Raw genomic sequence first — 19826 nt, forward strand, 5'->3', positions numbered from 1 at the left:
CAGGAGAACCAAAAAAAAATGGTTTTCAATTTAAAAGTACTGAGAGAGCTTTAAAGGGAAGGAAGCAAATAAGAGTTGTGCTGGAAGAAGAATGAGTATTTGGGTATGTTTGTGGGTTGTAAGGCCGAGTTCTTCCTTGCATAGTGAGGTGAGTTTATTTTAGAAGAATGTCTACAGGGTACGCACAAAGAACATTTATGGAAAAAGAGAGAAACCTAGTTTAGCTGGCACTTAGAGCATAAGATTAAAAAATAAGATAAAGGGGCACCTGCGTGGCTCAGTTGGTTAAGCAACTGCCTTCGGCTCAGGTCATGATCCTGGAGTCCCAGGATCAAGCCCCACATCAGGCCCTCTGCTCATCAGGGAGCCAGCTTCTCCCTCTGCCCCTCGCCCCTTTCATGCTCTCTCTCTCTCTCTCTCAAATAAATAAAAAATCTTAAAAAATTTTAAAAAAATAAGATAAAAAGATAAGATAAAAAATAAAAAGATAGAGACAAAAATTATGTTCTCACATACCTACTTTTTACTCTCCTTATTAAAATCCAAAAGAAGATTCCACTTTTCAGGACTTAACTGCTAACCTTTTGTCCTGCTGACTTGGTACTCTAAGAATCTACAGTCACAATATAAGAAGTCTCACGTTTGAAGGGGAAAAAGCTATTTGGAGTAGAGACTGGATCCAGGAAGGGAGAGGGATCCACAGGTGTGGGTTGAGGTAAAGACTCGGGGCACTTGAGAGAGAAGGAGGAAAGCACCACCAAAGTAGCTATGGAGAGCAACTCAAGTGTGTGTTGGCTGCAAAAGGAAACTTAGGGAGGGTCTCACGTGATGACAATGTTAGTGGAAAGAAAATCACAAAAGGCTATTACTAACCCTAAGGTAGAAAATAGAAAATCAGGAATGAGACCAGGTTTCAGGGAGATTTATAGAAGCAGTGTACTATCGCTGAAAGAACATCGAATATTTAAGCACAATAAAGACAATAAAGCCCTGGGTTCATGCCCACCAAAGACACTTGCTAGCTGTATGTAGAAGTTATTTAAATTCTCTGGGTCAAGTATCATCATTTGTACAGTTGATATAAAAATTATGAGGATTGGTTTTAAATGAATTAATGTCTCTCAAAAAATTTCTATAATTTAAAGCTCCCTAGAAATACAAATTTATTGATTTTATTTTATTATTATGGCCATTATAATTTTTTCTGTAATGAATCTCTTTCTTTTGATAGATGCTTCTTCGCAACTTCTCATGATTCTGTTGAAACTGTCAAATAGGGATGGCTCTTCCCTAACATACAGGTGAGCCCATGACTGGAAATTAATTAGATCTCCTCACCCCCATGCAGTGCCTAATCTCTGGCAGGCACATTACTTGGAGAGAGGTTAGCAGGGACTTTTTAAAGATCATTATATGAACCCTGGGAGAGAAAGGACATAAGCTATAAGGATATTTTAAATACGGAGCCTCCAGGCACCAGAACCATCTACATGGAGCAGCCCAACAGAAAGTAAAATCTGGGGGTAAAAATAGAGATGTTGATAGAGAGAAAGAAAGATGAATCTAGAGAGAGAGATGGAGATACAAATAGAGACACAGAGGGAGAGAGGAATAGAACAAAAGAGATTCCAGTTGATATTCCTCTAATCTTCTGTCCATCCAAGTACGTATTGACTATCTCATGTAGGTCAAGAATTATTTAAGGTACTGAGGATGTATCCGTGATCCAAGACAGATTTGGTCCCTGCTCTCATAGAGTTAATATTCTAATGAGACTGAAAGAATGATAAATGCTTTAAAAAGGAAATGTAAGTTAAGCAGATTATGGTAGATCTTGAACCAACCATGCTTGGAGAGGTGAAGGGTTGTGAGACATGAGGTGATTTTTGATCGGTATAGTTGATTAATCCTAATGCCAGGGACAGTCAGTCACAAAACCTGTTCTGGAAAGAGAGCAAACTCTTTAATTTCTTTCATACTCCTGAAAAAGAATATAATCTTTTACTCTATTAACTGCCAGTTCTGTTGCGGACAGCTTTTGACCATGTATGTCCAATAAGAATCTCAAATTTAATATGTGCAAAAACTCATCATCATCCTCAACAAACTCCTTCCATCTTCTCTATCTCATCAATGGAACGCTGTATTTCAGTTACTCTGGCAAATGCACTTGGAATGATCTGTGATTCTTTATCTCATATGTATCATATGTATCACTTTATCTCATATGTATCACTTAAATCTAATGGCAAATCCTGTCAGCTCTATCCTCAAAAGATTTCTAAGTCTGACAATTTCTCACCATCTTTACAACTACCACCCTAAGACTAGGAAATTTAGACACATGCCTTGTTGTTTTCTCAAGATCTTTATACTAGAAGCTGGGTGAGTATATCATTTCAGTTATTCCTGCCTGCAGATTTTGATGAAATGACATAAGCCATATTTTAAGATACTGAGTCCATGTTCCTTTTTTTTTTTTTTTTTTAAAGAAATGTGTCATACTCTGGGTAGGATTTGGGCAACGCACACCCTAGGAATGCAACAGGCCGCTTACAGGACATGGACAAGGTTCTTATTTTCATCTTGTATTCCTTACTTTCTTCCACTTCTAGCAACGATTGGCTATGATTCATACTGGGACAGTTTTCAGACCAAAAAGACTTCGTTTGGATGGAACTAGAGGGTATTTTAGTAAGCTAAATAAGTCAATCAGAGAAAGATAATTATCATATGATCTCACTCATATGTGAAATTTAAGAAAGAAAACAGAGGATCATAGGGGAAGAGAAGAAAAAATAAAATAAGAGACAAAATCAGAGAGGGAGACAAACCATAAGAAACTCTTAATCATAGGAAACAGAGGGTTGCTGGAGGGGAGGGGTCAGGGGGATGGAGTAACTGGGTGATGGATATTAATGCAGGCACATGATATAATGAGCACTGGGTAATATATAAGACTGATGAATCACTGACTCTACCTCTGAAACTAATAATACATTATATAAATTAATTTAAATGTAAAAAATAAAAAAAGAATGACTTTTTGTTTCAGTTGGAAATCATAAACTGAACCTCTGTGCCTCTTTGTATATTACCTGTGTTATTCTTCTCACCAGGGAAAAACAAGCAAACAAAAACGGGAATTTTCTATTCTTGTCCCTTGGCTACTCAGGTTTTTAGATGTATTCCTCAATTCTAGGGTCAGGAGGGTATCCCAGGCCTTTTCTTTTCCTTCATTTGATTTCCTTGGTTTAATCCCAGACCAAGATGCCCTGAAGTATCCAATTCCTATCTCAGCCAGAAGGAATCATGGTATCTATAAGGCTATAAACAAACAAACAAACAAACAAAACAAAGCTCTTTAATGGTCTTTCTCAAAAATATCCAGTAAAGATTGCAGAAACTCATTAAAGACTTCAAGGTGGGGGGGTGGGGACGCCTGGGTGGCTCAGTTGGTTAAGTGTCTGTCTTTGGCTCATTCATGATCTCTGGGTCCTAGGATCGAGTCCTACATCCTGCTCCTTGCTCAGCAGGATCCTGCTTTCCTTTTCCTCTCTACTTGTGCTCACTCTTGCTATCTCTGCCTCTCTCTCCCTCTCAAATAAATAAATAAAATCTTAAAAACAAACAAACAAAAAAGGACGTCAAGGGGGAAGAAACAGAAATCTTGGAGAAGAATACATCTCAGGAAATTCTAAAATGCCCCTAAGGGTAAAAGACCGCTCCCTCTTTATAGAGACGGATCCCTGTGTTACAAATTAATTAGAATGCCATCCTATTAAAACAATTACAGAGATGTGAGTGTCTACAGCATTATCTGTTTGGAAAGGTGCCCTCACAACAAACAATTAGAATATAAAAGTTAACAACCATGAAATCTGGTAAGTGAATTTAAACAGGGTGTTTGAATACAGAATGTTGATTTTGGAGGCCACAGCGTGAATACCTATAATATCTGTAAATAAAAATGATGTTAATTGATTTTTCCACAAGTTTTTAGTGATTAAATTTAAAATACAATAACCAATTACAATCTTTTGTAATACAGGTCTATTAATGAAAAATTTGGGGGGAAGCAGGATAATTTTTTAAAATTAGGCTCCCCTTTCATCAAAATTGATAGCAAATTTTCACCTGCTAATGCTGATTCTGTTATGAGATCTAATATATTTCACCTTTGAAAGTGTCCTTTCACATACCTAGGTACTACCAAATACTAAATTCACAAGCATATAAAACAAAAGCATGTAAAAGAGCTTGACATGATGTAATTCCATCTACATTAGTTGTCATCAAAATGACTTTACACAATATGAGGTTTTCATATAAGCACTATTTTACCTTGGAATTTGGGGTTGAATTCATTAGGAAACATTATCAAGTCTGAAGCAAAAGCTAATTTCCAAAGCTTTCAGTGTCCAATAACAGCAGTTGAGGGTGATTCTTCTCATACAGAAAATTTTTCATCTCAGCCCTTTAGCTCAAAAAATTGCAAGAAAACATCACCACTAACAGGGCATCAAACCAATGTGCAGTAGGGCAAGTCAGAATATTCAGGTTTTTTGACAAAAATTCATGGGATTGATGATGGTTCAGCCCACAACAGCAAGTGAAAGTTCATCAGAGATGCTACTGGTTCAATAACACATGAGAGATTCAGGTATTTTCCACAAAGTACCTCCAGCTGTTCCAAGCAGACTATTCGTAGAGCCTAATTCTTCAGCCACTTCAAACCCGGCATTGACTCCCTGAATAAAGAACTGAAGACCAAGAGTAGCATCTATAAGCTCATCAGCTGCTGGGGAAACCAGGTGAAATCATTTGAATTCTTATACAATTGACCACTGGTGCTGCTCCCAGTGTCCTCAGGGTTTTGAGGAATTATTCTTGCCATAAGGCTAATAGTCTTATATTTATTTTTTCTGGATGCACTTCTTCAGAGACAATGCTAAGATATTTTAAGTCACTAGAATCCTTTCCATCTTCTCCTCTCATCAGCTCTTGATACTCTTGTCAAATTGTAGACAGGTCAGGCATCAGGATGTTGAGAGTGGAAAGAGGTAGGTCCACAAGTGTGTTTTGCTTTTGTGCACTTATGTTGGGTACTATCTCCAGAGAAGGAGCTTCTTCTTCTTTTTTTAAAAGATTTTATTTATTTATTTGACAGAGAGAGAGACAGCGAGAGAGGGAACACAAGCAGGAGGGGAATGGCAAGCAGAGGGAGAAGCAAGCTCTCCAATGTGGGACTCGGACCCAGGACCCTGGGATCATGACCTGAGCTGAAGGAGATGCTTAATGACTGAGCCACCCAGGTTCCCCAAGAGAAAGAGCATATTTATAGAGTGTGCCCAGCATGAGTTTCTCTAGTTGCTCCCACAGCTGCCCCACTCCCCTCCACAGTTAGTCACAGCCTTTGCAGGTGTGTAGAAATAAGTACTTGCAGTAGATGGGTGTGGATTCGGTAGCTAACATGGGTGGAGTTCTGCGGTTCCTCAAGCTGGGCTCACAGCTCTGCGCGGCAGTGTTGGAGGGGTCTCAGGAAGCTGGGAGACACTGGGCACAGGACCTTTTAACATGGTCCTCTCTGAGTTAAATTTTTCAAACCAAAAATTCTATTTTCCCCTTAGCAGTTTTAAGCTCCAAAAGAACAATTTAACTTAAGGTTAACAAGAAAAAGTTCACAGGCAAAGAAGGAAAAAGTGACCTGTGTCGAAAGCTTAGGGGGTTTAACCTCCCAAAGCCCAAATTCTAGAAGATGGGAGTAGAATGAATACCTTTCTCTGTCGTATCAGAGGAACACTGGGTTTTAAATCTTATTGCTGTTGCTGTGGAGTTTTTTTTTTTTTCCTACCCTCCATCCAGTCAAAATCAAGGAATTTGTATTAATTTACAATTAATTAATTTACAGTAATTATTATAATTAATTAATGTAATTAAAAGTTACAATTGTAATTTATAATAGGAAAAATTATTTTGTAACAAAATTGGGTGATTTATGGGTTTACTTTCATTTTAAGAGAGCAATTATGAGTTTTACTTTGTAGTAACTGATACAGTTATAGCTGAATGTCATGCTGTGAATTTGGGAAATGTCATTTGATATCATGTGGGGTTAGACTTCTGCATTAAATGTAATGTAAAGCTAAGGTTATATGTAGATATGATATAAAATATGAGATTTCAATTTTTTTCAAAAATTTTTCACTTTAAACCATGACAGCAGTCCCATTTTGTCTTTACCCATTTTTCTTTATGTCCCTTTCCTTCCAATGGGAACTTGCTGAATTTGAGCCTTCTAAAAATAGTTGGGGAAAAAAGAAAAAAATGCCTAGGAATGTGAAACAGAATCTAATGTATGATTAATTATGCAGATTTCCTCAGGTCAGCTAGGAAATCCTAATATAGACAGTTTGAAACTAGTTCACGCTTAACAATATTTCTCATTCCCCTTGACCGCAGCTTGTCATCACCAAGGACGTTCTCCTCCTGCTTTATCACATCAATGCACAAACTCAGCATTTTAATGTCATGATGTTTAGGAGAAATGATGAACAAGTGCTGGTACAATGACATGAAGCAAATCAGTTAAAACTCAGCAGGCTATTTGGAAACAAACTGGTCCTAGCATTCTCATGTTGGAGTTTCTGAGCAGTGGCACTGTACATTCTCTATAATCTAATTTCTTTTAAAATGGCTTTCAGTTCTTTTTGTGTGTGCACTATTGATGTTAAGCATGAATGAAGGCAAACACTTGCACCATCAAAAACAAATAGCATTTTACCACCCGGAATGCCCTGGCAGGAGTCCAAGAAAACAAGATTTAACGCCTCAGAATGGCAGTGGGTAGACAGAATTAATGGGTGGTCTTTCCAGGAAAATGGCTCATAAACTTCACTGAAATAGTAATTTGGTGCCTTCGTATCCACATTTGCTCTTGGTATCTTAATTGTTATCTTACAACAAAAATTCAGGACATTTAATAAAAAATTTTATTTGAAACTCAGAATTTTACAAACCACAATTTTTTAAAACCACAGAAGTGTTGCTGGTAATTACTGATAAATTGCATTACTGACCTACTGACACTTGACTTTTTAGTTGATACTACTTAGTGTGATTCCTAGGCAACAAATGAAACTTGTTTCGCCCATACATTCTGAGATTTGTAGCTATATTGGTGGACTCTTCTAAAAGTCAAAGCAAGGTACTCAATGAATATATTAAAAATCTACTTTGTAATGAATAAAATCACCTGTTATAAGAATACCTCTACACCCTACACAGAAAATTCTTATTTACTTAAAATTGCTGTTTTATAACGGCTTCTTTACTTCATGATCTGAGAGGAAAAATGAAATGTTCTGGGTTGGAATCTTAAAATAGCTTGGTTGGTCAGATCTCTACTAGCAAACATTTTCCCACTTGCCAGATGATGTCATCTCTTTGTTTAAATCACACAAATTGCAGCAATGCCCACATCAGACCGAAGCCATCAGGAGCTACAGGAGTAACACTACCCTGGAATAATTTTCCAGCTTGAAAACACAAGCTTTCTTTCATCTGTACTTTCCCAACCATGTGTGAAGTATTTATGAAAAAAAAAAAAAATCCTGTAATCTTATTTCTTGTAACTAGGCTAATCAATAAACTTTTTGACATTCTTGATATTTTAGTCACCTTGTCCCACATAAAACTTTACAGAACAATTTAACGTGAGCTGAATTCCTCTTTTCCTGATGTCTTAGAAAGTAGAAGTGTCTCCAGTGGTCATGCGTATCTAATATCCCTCAATCATTCCAGTAGAAACATATCACTCTCATTACCCATTATGTCTTCCCATCAGGTTCTGAATGAGAAAGGCTCTGTGGCCTTTGGCTGAATGCCCTCAACTTGATAAGAGCAACAGTGTTGTGGACATATCATATGCAAACTCACTTCTAGATAATGTGATCCCGTAAGCGGCTCATAAATAGTGTAGTATCTGAAAAAAAGATGGAGAAAAAAGGCAATCTATAGAGAAGACTCTGCCTCTTAATACTAACTTGCTCATTGATGAGTTGGTTGCAGAAACTCTCAACATCACTTAAGTTTCAATGATGCCCCACAGAGCTTGGTATCAGTATCTTGCAACTATGGTATTATTTCACAACAAAACCATTAAGCTCACTTAGGCATTTTACCTCTCCAGTTCCATGGAAAAAGTGATTTCTTGACCTTAAGACTTGACAAAACAGCAAACAAATGACAAAAATATTGCTACCTTACACCGCTTTATTAAACATAGAAATCCTGGAAAATGGACACCCTTTTTTCTCTAGTTAGTTAGAAGCTTAAGGCAAGAGAAAATTCCAGAATGTCAGAAGAACGAGGATCTTTTTTCTTCAATACCTGAGCACTTTAGTGCAAACCTTTCAAAAAGATAGGGAAAAAACTGAAGTATTTTAAACTGCTTAAGTATTTATATGGTGATTATCCTAGTGAGAGAAAAAGAGGAAACCCCTTTTCCTTGACAGCCTTGCCCTGTGAACAATTTGCTAGCTGCCTTTTCACACATTATTCTGTCCAGACCTCTCAATAGTCTTTAGAGGTTATCTCCAGGATTGCAAGAACTCCATTTCACAGATGAGGGACCAGATTTTCTGAATATTTGCCTAATTTTTCCCACAGTGATACACTAGGTAATTTAGGGTATATAAAGATCCCTTTGCCAAACTTTGAAGGAGGTTGTCTTTCTATTTTACCTTTGCCATAAAGTCTTGAAAAGTGTCGGTAATTATGTTCTGCAACTGAACATTAATTATCCAAAACTTTCTTATCCATTAGCACTACACTGCCTCCAATCCAGTGAGACTTGGAATTAAACCCTGATCCCAAAAGGTCCAAAAAAAATCTAATGTCCAGTCTTCCTCTCTAAAGACCACATTATCTCTTATTATCTTCCAGGCTGGGTATCAGCGCCCACTCAAGAAGAACAATGAGAATGGGTACATTTCTCTAAAGGAAGCAACCATTTTCTCCGTGTTGGTCTAGTCTGCTGCACTAGAATTCTGACTCACTGAGTTCTGAGGGATCACCTGGTCTAAAACTGCCACCTGCCTACCATAATCTCCTGGGCAGAGCCTGATACCCTGAGACAGTATCATCTGCTTTTTCTGGGCACCAGAATCTTCTCCCAGTGGCCTGGCAGTTACCTCAGACTTCATTCCTCCAGTCCCGATTCGTTGCTTATCATCAAAGTTCCTATGTTTCTGCAAATCAGAGGTTACAAAGGCCTCTAGGCTTTAGATGGGTAGTGTAAACGAGTGAAGCTGGACAGACAAGCTAACGACGTGAACTGGCACACAGCTGTGGGGTCTAAGGGTCTGGGAGGGAAGCTGCTACTGTGTGATCATCTGAGAATGTACTGTGTGATCATCTGAGAATGTGGGCCTGGTGTTACGACCTGTATGGGTATTTAAGAGCAGACAGAAATCTCAATATTTTATGTAAAATTGGTAACTAATCCAATGGGTTTTTTTTTTTTTTAAGATTTTATTTATTTATTTGAGAGAGAGAGAGAGAGAGTGCAAGAGATCAAGCAGGAGCAGGGTGAGGGAAAGAGGGAGAGGCAGGCTCCCCACTGAGCAAGCAGCCAGAAAGTTTACTGATAGACCACTTCTGTTCTACCCAGGAGGGCAGCCTAGCCTAAAACAGTGGATTCTTGGCTAACAATTCCCCCCACATCCCTCTTTTTTTCTTTTTTTTCCCCCCCATTTTATTTTATTTCTCTTCAGTGATCCAAAATTCATTGTTCATGCACCACACCCAGTGCTCCAAGCAGTACGTACTCCTCCGTATCTTTGAAAACCTTTCCTCTCCTGTTGCTCAGTGGAACTCTTTTGTGTTTACTACATGCTGCCTGATTCAGGAATTATTTGATAAAGACAATTAGATCTTCAAGGTTTACTCGGTTGAATTTTTGTTATTTAACCATACTACAAAGGTTTTTCAAAACTGCCACACAACTTTCGCATAGATAACTCTGTACACTCAAGATGCCTGAATGCCATCACAGTAACAGTAGAAGTTTTCTTTGCAGCCCTAATCAAAGTCAAATCACCCAAATATTACTTGTCTGAAGCAGTGTTTCCATTGATGTGCTGTTTCCACTGTGCTGCGGCATTTCTAATGGTCTCAAATAACATCCCTGCTTTTCTAAGAGGTATCCGTTCTATTTTTCTAAGCCTGTGACAATTAAAATAAAAATTTCCAAAGGCTAAAAGGAAAGAGGAAAAGCTACAAGAATCTGATTTGATTTTCCTACACTCCCTCCCTCCCAATTTCCAAGCAGCTAATCCCCTCTCAAACAATACAATAGAACAGCTAGACATAAAGAAAAGGAGATAAAACTGGCCAGCCAGTGCATTGTTCTTGCTAATCTGCACCATTTACATAAGGGTTAGAAGGCTTGTTTTATCATTTAAACAGGCTTAAAAGCCTCTTTGCAAATGAGATTTAGTTCCTACAAAAGAATGAATTCTAGCTATTTGGTGAGTTCTGCTAGACCAGCACTGGGAGCTGACTTGGCAGTAACTTAAGCTACTTCTTTGGCCACAGACGGTCTATGCAAAGATTGCTTCCAGCTGCCAAAACTGAAAAGTGTCAAGCTGATTAAATTCTTTCCAGGAGGTGGACAAGATGCTGAGCAGGTTAAGAGGCCAATAACATCAGATCTTAAACTATACCTGGGCAAACTTGCCTTTATGCAGGTGCTTTAAAAGGGGCTTTGAACCTGTAGAGGCCTTAGACTCTTCCTTTGAAAGGGAACCAGTAGGGCGGATAGCAAATGAAATTCAGAGAGAGAAAGACTTAAAACTCCTCAAACTGTGTAGTGAGGACAAGCTAAACTCTTTGATTTCATTGTTGGTCTGAGTAGCTTTGGACGCAAGGAAAAACTGCACGGCTAACTCCCTCTCCAATGTTAGCACAAAAGACCTTTTGAAGGAAATGATTTTTTTTTTTTTTTAACACAGAGGAGTTAACAGCCTTTGCATCAAAATCTTAGATTTTAAAAATTAAGATTACGTTTATATATACTATACCTATTATTTGTTTTACCTGGCACACCTTGAACAGATGTTCAGTGTGACCTTGGCCTGAGGTTCAGCAGGGTGAGTAGCGCGAGCCTGGTTAAATTTGCTCCCAGAAGGTACAAGGGTAGTTACTCCCTCCATTCTTAAATCATCAAGATCCTCTGTAACAACATAAACAATTGCAGAGAAAAAATTAGCCCTAATAGAATTAATAAGAAAAGTGCATGTTTTCAGGTATCTGCTAGTAGTTAAGTAAACAATTATACTTCTGCCTTGCAAAAATATTACCTCATGTATCAGTTATTTTTCAAATCATTCCTAGATGTAGCTGGAGGCATATGTAGGGAAAGATTTACAGAAGAAAAATGATGAGAGGCTGAACCCGTTTAGACAATGGGCAGACCATCATCTATGACTACAGAACACGGACGGGCCACCTTTCTGTGAGCGTTCAGAGAAACCACACCAAAATCTCTGCTGTAATTAGCCCCAAATGGTCAGGACTTGGTCAATGACTGACAGCTTCTCTATTTTTGCCTTTGCTTCCAACTCAGAGCCAACCAAAGAAACACATATAGTCTTCCAAACTAATTATATAAGATCATTTGTTTCTAATTAGCTTGCCTTGACACTTCCCCATGCAACAACCTCTATTAAGCCTTCTCTGTTTTCACTCTTAACCCTTCCTTTTTGTTTTCATGTGGGGAGGACAATATACTTGGATAGTCAAGCCCAAGGTTCACTAAATCCCCCTCCTATTTTTCCCAGGTCCTCAATCTAAGTTTCCCTTGCAATTCAGTCCTGATAGAATAGGTACGTGATCTCCTGTTTTATTTTGAGGGCAAGGACTCTGGTAAAAAGGATTCCATTTATTTGTTCTTATCCTTACCAAAAGAGGGACATGAAGTTTCAAAAAGATAAATTATAATCTTGCCAAAACATAATACATTATTTGAGGTTATAACCTAGATAAGGAGGTAAATCATTCTTTCCTGACAAGGCTATAGACTATCTAAACATCTTAGAACCTTCACCAAACAATCAAGAGTATTTCTGGCTTAACTGGATATTGTAACCAACAAGTATCAAATTTTCCTGAGATTGTGACAACTTTTAGTGTGAGTCATAAACAGGCTTTCTGTCATCTGAAGAAGACTTGTCAATAGACTCCTTCCATAGACAATACCAGCTAAAATCTTTCCATCAACTTGCATATGAGCAATCTGGGCAAGCCCATCGAGTTTTAACTCAGTTTCATGGGAGTCATGAAAACCAGTCTTGACCTGGTTGCAAAAGCTTCTTCCCCTTGTTTTAAAGGCAATAACCATCCCTTCAAAACTTGGTGCTTTTGCTAAACTGGTTATATAGCCTTCTCTCTTGATCTTATGGATTTGTGTCCCTCATACAACACAGACATTACCACTATCTGAGAACATGGCACTTTCCAGCTAGCTAATTAGCTTCTGTGAGATTCTGTTAGTGTCCCATCCTCACATTACTATTTACCACTGCAACACATTGATATGCCCCTCTCCTGCCCCTACCAGAAGAAGAGAACCTCACAATTTTCTTAGCTCAGTTAGGGAACTTACTATACCCCATTCAGTTTTTTGAGGACTCCCATGGAGAAGTCTGGCCTAATGTTATTTGTTGATAGATCATACCTCAAAACTTCAAAATGGAGCAGAAGATACTATCACCAATTTAAACTTGACTCTGGAATATAATCCTCTACGTGAAGTAAAATTAGTCTAGATGACAAAATGATCACACTTACATGAGCTTGTCAACTAGACAAAAGACCACAGAGTAAATATGGGAGCTAAAGGAAATAATCTCTAGCAGATCATTTTGCCAAACAAACGGCCTTAACCAAGGTTTTGATCCAATCTAAACTCAAAAGATAAATCCTTAAAGGAATTCAAAGAGACCATTATAAAATATCAATATTTAATCCCTCATTTTGAAAAACATAAAATGGAAAAAAATGTGGCTCTAGCTTCATTTACCTAATCTCTGGTACTATCAAGACAACTGCTTGGTGGCACTAGATTATTTCAAAGGTATATTAGCTAAATTTCTCCATCATACTACCCATCATAGTACAGATAAATTGGTTATTATCTTAAATTTACATGGCTGGTACACTTTAAAAAGCCAGGTGAGGTATTTTTTAAGTTACGTGGACTTGTCACCAGCATAATTCTAGGAAAACTGCAAATATGGGACCTGGCCAGAAACCAAAGCTTCAAGGGCCCTTTGAACGCCTTCTGATGGATTTTACATGGCTTCCACTTTCCATGAGATTTCTCTGTTTTAGTTATTGTATGTCTATAGAATTTCAGGATGGGTTGAAACATTTCTTTGTTGAAAAGCTATGGTCTTTACAGTTGCTAAAAATCTGCTCAATTCTGTGTTTTTTTGACCTTGGGAATATGAACTTTTTTTTTATCAAGTGACCAAGGCACACCTTTCACAAGAAATACTATTAAAGAACTTTATAAGTTCTTTACCCCTTTACCCCTTATTCAGAAACCTTGTTGCTCTTACCTCCTACAAACTTCTGAAAATGTAGAAAGAATCAATGATGTCCTTGAAATAAAACTAACAAAGCTTTCAGAACCCTCGAGCTCTTTTAGTCAAAGGGACTCCCACCCATCCTTAAAGCAGTATGGTCTGCTCCCCCAGGGACACATTGTTTGCTTTGCTGTGAACTGGCAACTGCAAGGCCCCCATGTTTAAGGATTTTACCTATGATATTATACTCATGCACACAGGCACCACAAAATATTGCAGGTTAAGGGTAGATTCAAATAGTCTTCTTAAATGGCCTCTTCATGATATTCAGCTATGAGATTTCATCTATTGGAAGATACATTGGGGAAAAACTGCTCTTGAGCGTCACCGGAAAGGATTCTATCAGATAGTGTTAAGGACAGATACAGAAGTAAAACTCCCTGATAAGTCCTTGGGTTCACATTTCACGACTAAAGAAGCAACCTGGAATCAACCAGATGGGAAGGCTGACCTAAGACGGGATCTCATCTAAAGACTCTCAGAGATTCTTTAGAAGCAGCAGATCTTCCCAGTGGACAATGACCCAAGACTCAACTTTAGAATAATCCACCAAAAATGGTGGAAAGCTCCTACACAAGATGCTGAATCAAAACCCCTGCCTAATTCTTATTTTGTTTTTTATCTGCTGACTTATAATCATTTCTCATTTTCTAGAGACCCCTCGATATTGCCATGCCTAAAGGCCCTTTTTCTTTTATTTCCTTCTTACTAAAATTAGATTAGAACATAATCATTATAACACCAATCTCAGATTATCCTTGCAATAACCTTCAAGCTTACTGATTGCTGGACATGTTATTCCTCACTAGACCCTAATGATGAAAATCTAAGGGAAATTCCAATCTATGGAAATGAGATCAAAGGGAACTACAACCAATGGTGTTTTCACTTGTACCTACAGGGACAAATGACCTTAAACAGATTAATTTGTGACTCTGCTAGTGTTCCTCTCTTACGGAAAAAGAGAGGGACCTTCTAAAATTGAGGGGTCAATTATTTGTCTTCTAGACTAAAAGAAATACAAATACCTAAGCCAGCCAATGTGAGGCCTTTGTTCTAACCTCATGTTATGAATAATTCCTTTTTTTCTGGATATCCATGTGTTTTTACCAGATACTACTTCCTTTGCAGCTGGAATAACTAGTCTTCCTTGTCTCGTAATTATCTCATGCACATTAAGAATAATTTTACAAAATTTATCTGTACACAGACACTCTAATTCTATAAATCATCAAATCTGGAAATTATAATTGAGTCACAAGATCTAAAATGAGGCTATCCTTCACTATTCAAGTGCATGACCTAAGAGGTTATGAATTCAGAATTTATACAAACAATCAAAACAGAGTTTCCAATAGTAAGAATCATACAAACAAAAGACTGTAAGACAGGTGTCATTTTAACTTTGGCAGAAGTTATAAAATTATACGCTTATAATCTAGATGGAATATAGATCAATCTCAATTCCTTGGCAAGAGTAGTAATAGACAATTTAAATTTCTTGTGCACTTAGTAATGATGGTATCTCTGCCATTGCTTAGACTTCTTGCTATACTTGGCTCAATGAAACACCTAAGTTAGAGAAGGCTATATATCATCTTAAGGAAAAAAGCTATATGGCTCTGTAAGATGGATCTTTATGACCTGTGGAATTATTCTTTTGGCCTTGGTTGGACATTCAGGTTTCTGGTTCTGAAGCATCTTAAGTGGACTTTTAATTATTCTTGTTTATGCCACAGTGGTCATGATACCAGTCCATTTAACTTTACCAGCTTAATACTTAATACTTAGTGCAAGTTTTAAATGCTTCTATCAGCCACTTCTTTATCAGATGATCACCATGATGATACAACATCAAAAAGATTAAGAAACCTTTTGATACAATTGATTATGGAGACAAGTGAACAATCATCAAACATTGAAGATATGGATCTTTTGTCCAACTTCCTACAAGGAGAGAATGACTAAAAGAGAGGACTTAGAGATTGAACATATAAGACAGTGGAAAGATCATGTAGGATATTAGAACACTATCCACAACCTCTGTTGGAATCAACCAGTGAAGCCTCAGCAGCAGTTAACCCCCAAACATTCAGGACTTGGTTCATAAAGGCCCGCTTTCCTTGTTTTATCTCCATTTCCAACTCAAAACCAATCAGAGAAAGTCAAATATGCTCTCCAAACCAAATGCTTCTAGTCAGCTTACCTCCAGGTTTCCCATGCCAACAACTTATAATCAAAACATACTCAAGCCATCCATCCACCCCATCTCCTCCCTCAACAAATGGTAGAATCTCCTTACCAGAATTCTCTTTCTACTTGTAAATTCAAGAGGGGTATTTCATAAGGCCTTTGGAGATAGCCGAACTACCCTATTTACATCTGGTTATCATCTTTCTTTTTTTTTTTTTTTTTTTTCCTAGCTCAGAATAACTATCACACTGTGGGAGAAAAAGGGAACCCAAGAGTGAGAAGACTGCTAGAATTTACTTGTTGGTTCACGGGAGACTTTAGGGTGCTGTAAGCTAAATACTTCAGCAGCTGTGGTGGCTGTGAACTGTCCAATGCAGCTGTGATGATGGCAGTGTAATTGGCTTTTGAAATCTTGAGAGAAGCCTTACCATGAGAAATACTCATCCCTTCATTCCTTACCAATATCAGTTCTGCCACAGAATGTCAGTAAGCTCCTAAAAACTACTGAGTACTCCCCAAGCTTTAAAGGGTGAAACAACTAGAAAGAATCTGGCATCCTGTTTAGTCGTGAAAGAATACTAATAATCTATGTTTAGTTTGCAAAGGAAAAAAAATATACAAATCTAGGTCCCCATAGCTCCATTTCCTTAACAGCTTTATTATAGGGAGCAGGTGTCTAGGATTAAATAAATCAAAAGAAGGAAACAGAAATGCCTTAACTTAAAAAAATTTTGGAAAGTTTACACAAATTGAAAGAGAGAGAGAAAAACAAATTAAAGAATTTGAGAAAGATCCTGTCCAAGGAATTTTCAATACCGGATAAGTCAAGGGAAGAAATGCCGAGCACATTTTCTAAATATAGAAAACTCAGAATCTAAGAACATCAATGGTGTCAATGTTTCCTTCTTTTCTTCCTTCCCTCCTTCTCTGCCTCCCCCACTCTTTTCCTCCCTCTCTCCCTCTTTCTCCTTTGTCCTTCCTTCCCTCCTTTCTTCCATCTTTCCTTCCTTCCTTCTTTTTTTTCTTCCCTTTGGGCCTTTTTTTTTTTTTTTTTTAAGATTTTGTTTATTTATTTGGCAGACAGAGATCATAAGTAGGCGGAGAGGCAGGCAGAGAGAGGAAGGGAAGCAGGCTCCCCGCTGAACAAAGAGCCCAATGTGGGATGCCAGGCTTCATCCCAGGACTCTGGGATCATGACCTGAGCAGAAGGCAGAGGCTTTAACCCACTGAGCCACCCAGGTGCCCCAAGGGGGCTTTTTCCTAAATAAAATATTCTCCAAGATATTCCCCCCACCATAGGCCGCCCGTTGTTGTAGATAAAGTCGATAGACCATGTACCATCTTTGTGGAAAGTAGATACAAATTCAATCTATTAAGGAGAGACTCTAGGCAATCAGAAATTTCTTTAAAGCAATCAGGAATACATTTTTTCATCAGAGAACCTCATGTTATTATTTTTTTTTTTTAGATTTTGAAATTTATTTATTTGACAAAGAGAGAGAAATCACAAGTAGGCAGAGAGTAAGGCAGAGAGAGGGGGGGAGCAGAGAGCAGAGATCCGAGCAGAGAGCCCAATGCGGGATGTGGGGCTCCATCCCAGGACCCTGGGATTATGACCTGAGCCTAAGGCAGAGGCTTTACCCACTGAGCCACCCAGGTGTCCCCTATTGTAATTATACAGAATATTTTCAGTTTTCTAACTTAAATCTATTTGATAAAGGAATTATTAGAAAGCTAAATACATTAAGTAAGAAGTGAGTAAAAAATATAGGCCAGAACAGGTGGTAAAGGACTTTTTGGAAGGATGGAAGAACAGGAAAATGTACACAGATTTAAAAGTACATAGTATTTTGGGGAATGTTATACAGCTCTCTGACTATAACCTGAAATGTATAGGGATATCAGGATGCAACAGTGGAAAAGAGCTTAGCCTCAGATAATGAAGGGTGATAAAGTGATCAAATCTATGTCTTAAAAGGATAACTGTAGGTATATTTATTAACATAAACAATTTTCTAAAGTTATAAAAAAATTTTTAGAAATATTCTTTTTGAACAATCTATAATTTGAACAAATATTCTTTTTGTTACAATCTCTATACTATAGAGATATATATTATATGTAATACAATATATAATCTTGATACTCTTCATTGAAATCAATACATTAAACTATCATATTTAGTGAATAAGTTCATAAATATATTACTCATAGCTATAAATGCATTTCTCATTAATATGTTCTTACATAAGGATATATAATTGTACATGCAAATAAATATCAAGAATGTATTTGATATAGTTTATATAATCAATATATTAAAGAACTGTACCATCCAAGTCAGTGGTCATTAGCCACATGTCATTATGGAGCACTTAAATGACTGGTTTGAATTACAATATGCTGTTAAGACTAAAGTAAACACAGGATTTAGAAGACTTAGTACAAAGAAAATAATACAAAATACCTAATTTATAACTTTCATGTTGACTACTTGTTGAAATAATAATAGTTTGGGTATAGTGGATTAAATAAACTTTATTATGAAAATGAATTTTACCTTTTTTTCATTTTTTTAATGTAACTACTGGAAAGTTGAAAATGACGTATGTTGCTCCAGTTTGTGGCTCACATTGTATTTCTATTGGACAGTGCTATTCTAGAACATATAGTTCAAGAATATATTAATAAAAGCTATATTTTCAAATAAATTAAACTATGCTATGTCTTATAGCTTTAGACTAAATTAACATGCCTTAAATTGATGCAAATAACAATTACTGAATATATGCAAGAATAATATTTCTGTGAATAATAGAATCATATTCATTGACTCTATTCAAAAGATTATTTACTTTCAGTACTTGCTATCCTGCTCTCTGGCTTTATTTTTTTCTTATAGCCCTTATCACTACATAAAAATATATTTGTAAGTATATATATAAATATAACCTGAATATGCACACACACACATATACACAAAAGACAACATACATACACCCCTGCAATTTTATTTTTAAAAAATTGTTTCTTTTCTGATACCTCAAGATAGGAATGAAGTCTCTCTCGTTTCCTATCATAATTTCAGTGTTTCAGAAGTGTGTCTAGCACAGGGTATTCATTGATATTTGCTGACTATAGGACTTTTTTTTTTTTAAAGGATACCCCTGAGTTGCGGTGAGACTTTACTAAAGGCACCAGTCTCCAGGGGAGACTTCAGCATAATCTGATAAATTCAGTTAATTATTTGACAAACTGATCTTTTACGTGGAATTGGCTTTTCGAGAACGGGTTTCTGAATACATTTGTTGCACTTGCCAACAGTACTTTGGAAAAGAAAAAAAAACTGAAAACAGGGAGATGAGGCAGGAAGGAGTGTCTTATCAGGAGAGAATGTAGGAGCTTCTGAGGCCTAGGGCAAGGAAGTCACAATGAAAAGGAGAGAAATGTATTAGAAGGTCATGTTAGAGGAAGACTCAACACGGTTCACGATTAAAAGTGAAATCCTAGCAGGTATCTTCACACTAGCTTTTTGGAGCATATAGGAAGAGAGAATACCTTTGGTTTGGACCATGTTGAGATGAGCTGTCTTCCCGATACCCAACCGGATGTTTGGTAAACATTTTGGCACAAGTCTAGGGCTAGAAAGGGAATGTGGAGTGAAGCAAGAGACCACATGGGCGAGAAAAACAGATACAGTTCTCAGCCTAGCATGAAAATCAAGCAGGGTCAGTTCTTATGTTAAGTTTCTCTACAGGCAAAATGATACATTATATTAATATTGTATTGTAAAAGAGAGTGTCAAACTTGTTTTTTTTTTTTTTTCTTTTTTCATCATAGAAAACACAGCTATTTATTTTAAAGGTAGCCTATAAAATTGTGTGGCAACCTTTGACTCACAGGGACACTATTGAGAAAAATGAACTAATTTATGACTAAGGACTGTGAGCATGTTATCTTTCTTTATGCAATCTAAACCAA

The 19826-nt window shown here is 37.2% G+C and overlaps 1 protein-coding gene across 1 annotated transcript in view; it reads right to left on the reverse strand.

Annotated features, from left to right (window-relative positions):
- LOC308341016 (uncharacterized protein C8orf34) overlaps positions 1 to 19826 on the reverse strand; it is a gene marked incomplete at both ends in the record, with an annotated part of 367987 nt that overhangs the window by 113568 nt on the left and 234593 nt on the right. The window contains one exon of the mRNA XM_080800601.1: positions 11101 to 11236. Within this exon, the coding sequence (XP_080656727.1) occupies positions 11101 to 11236 (136 nt within the window). The remainder of the gene's footprint in view (positions 1 to 11100; positions 11237 to 19826) is intronic.

Source organism: Martes martes (genome assembly GCF_963455335.1).
Source record: "Martes martes genome assembly, chromosome: 4".
NCBI lineage: Eukaryota > Metazoa > Chordata > Mammalia > Carnivora > Mustelidae > Martes > Martes martes.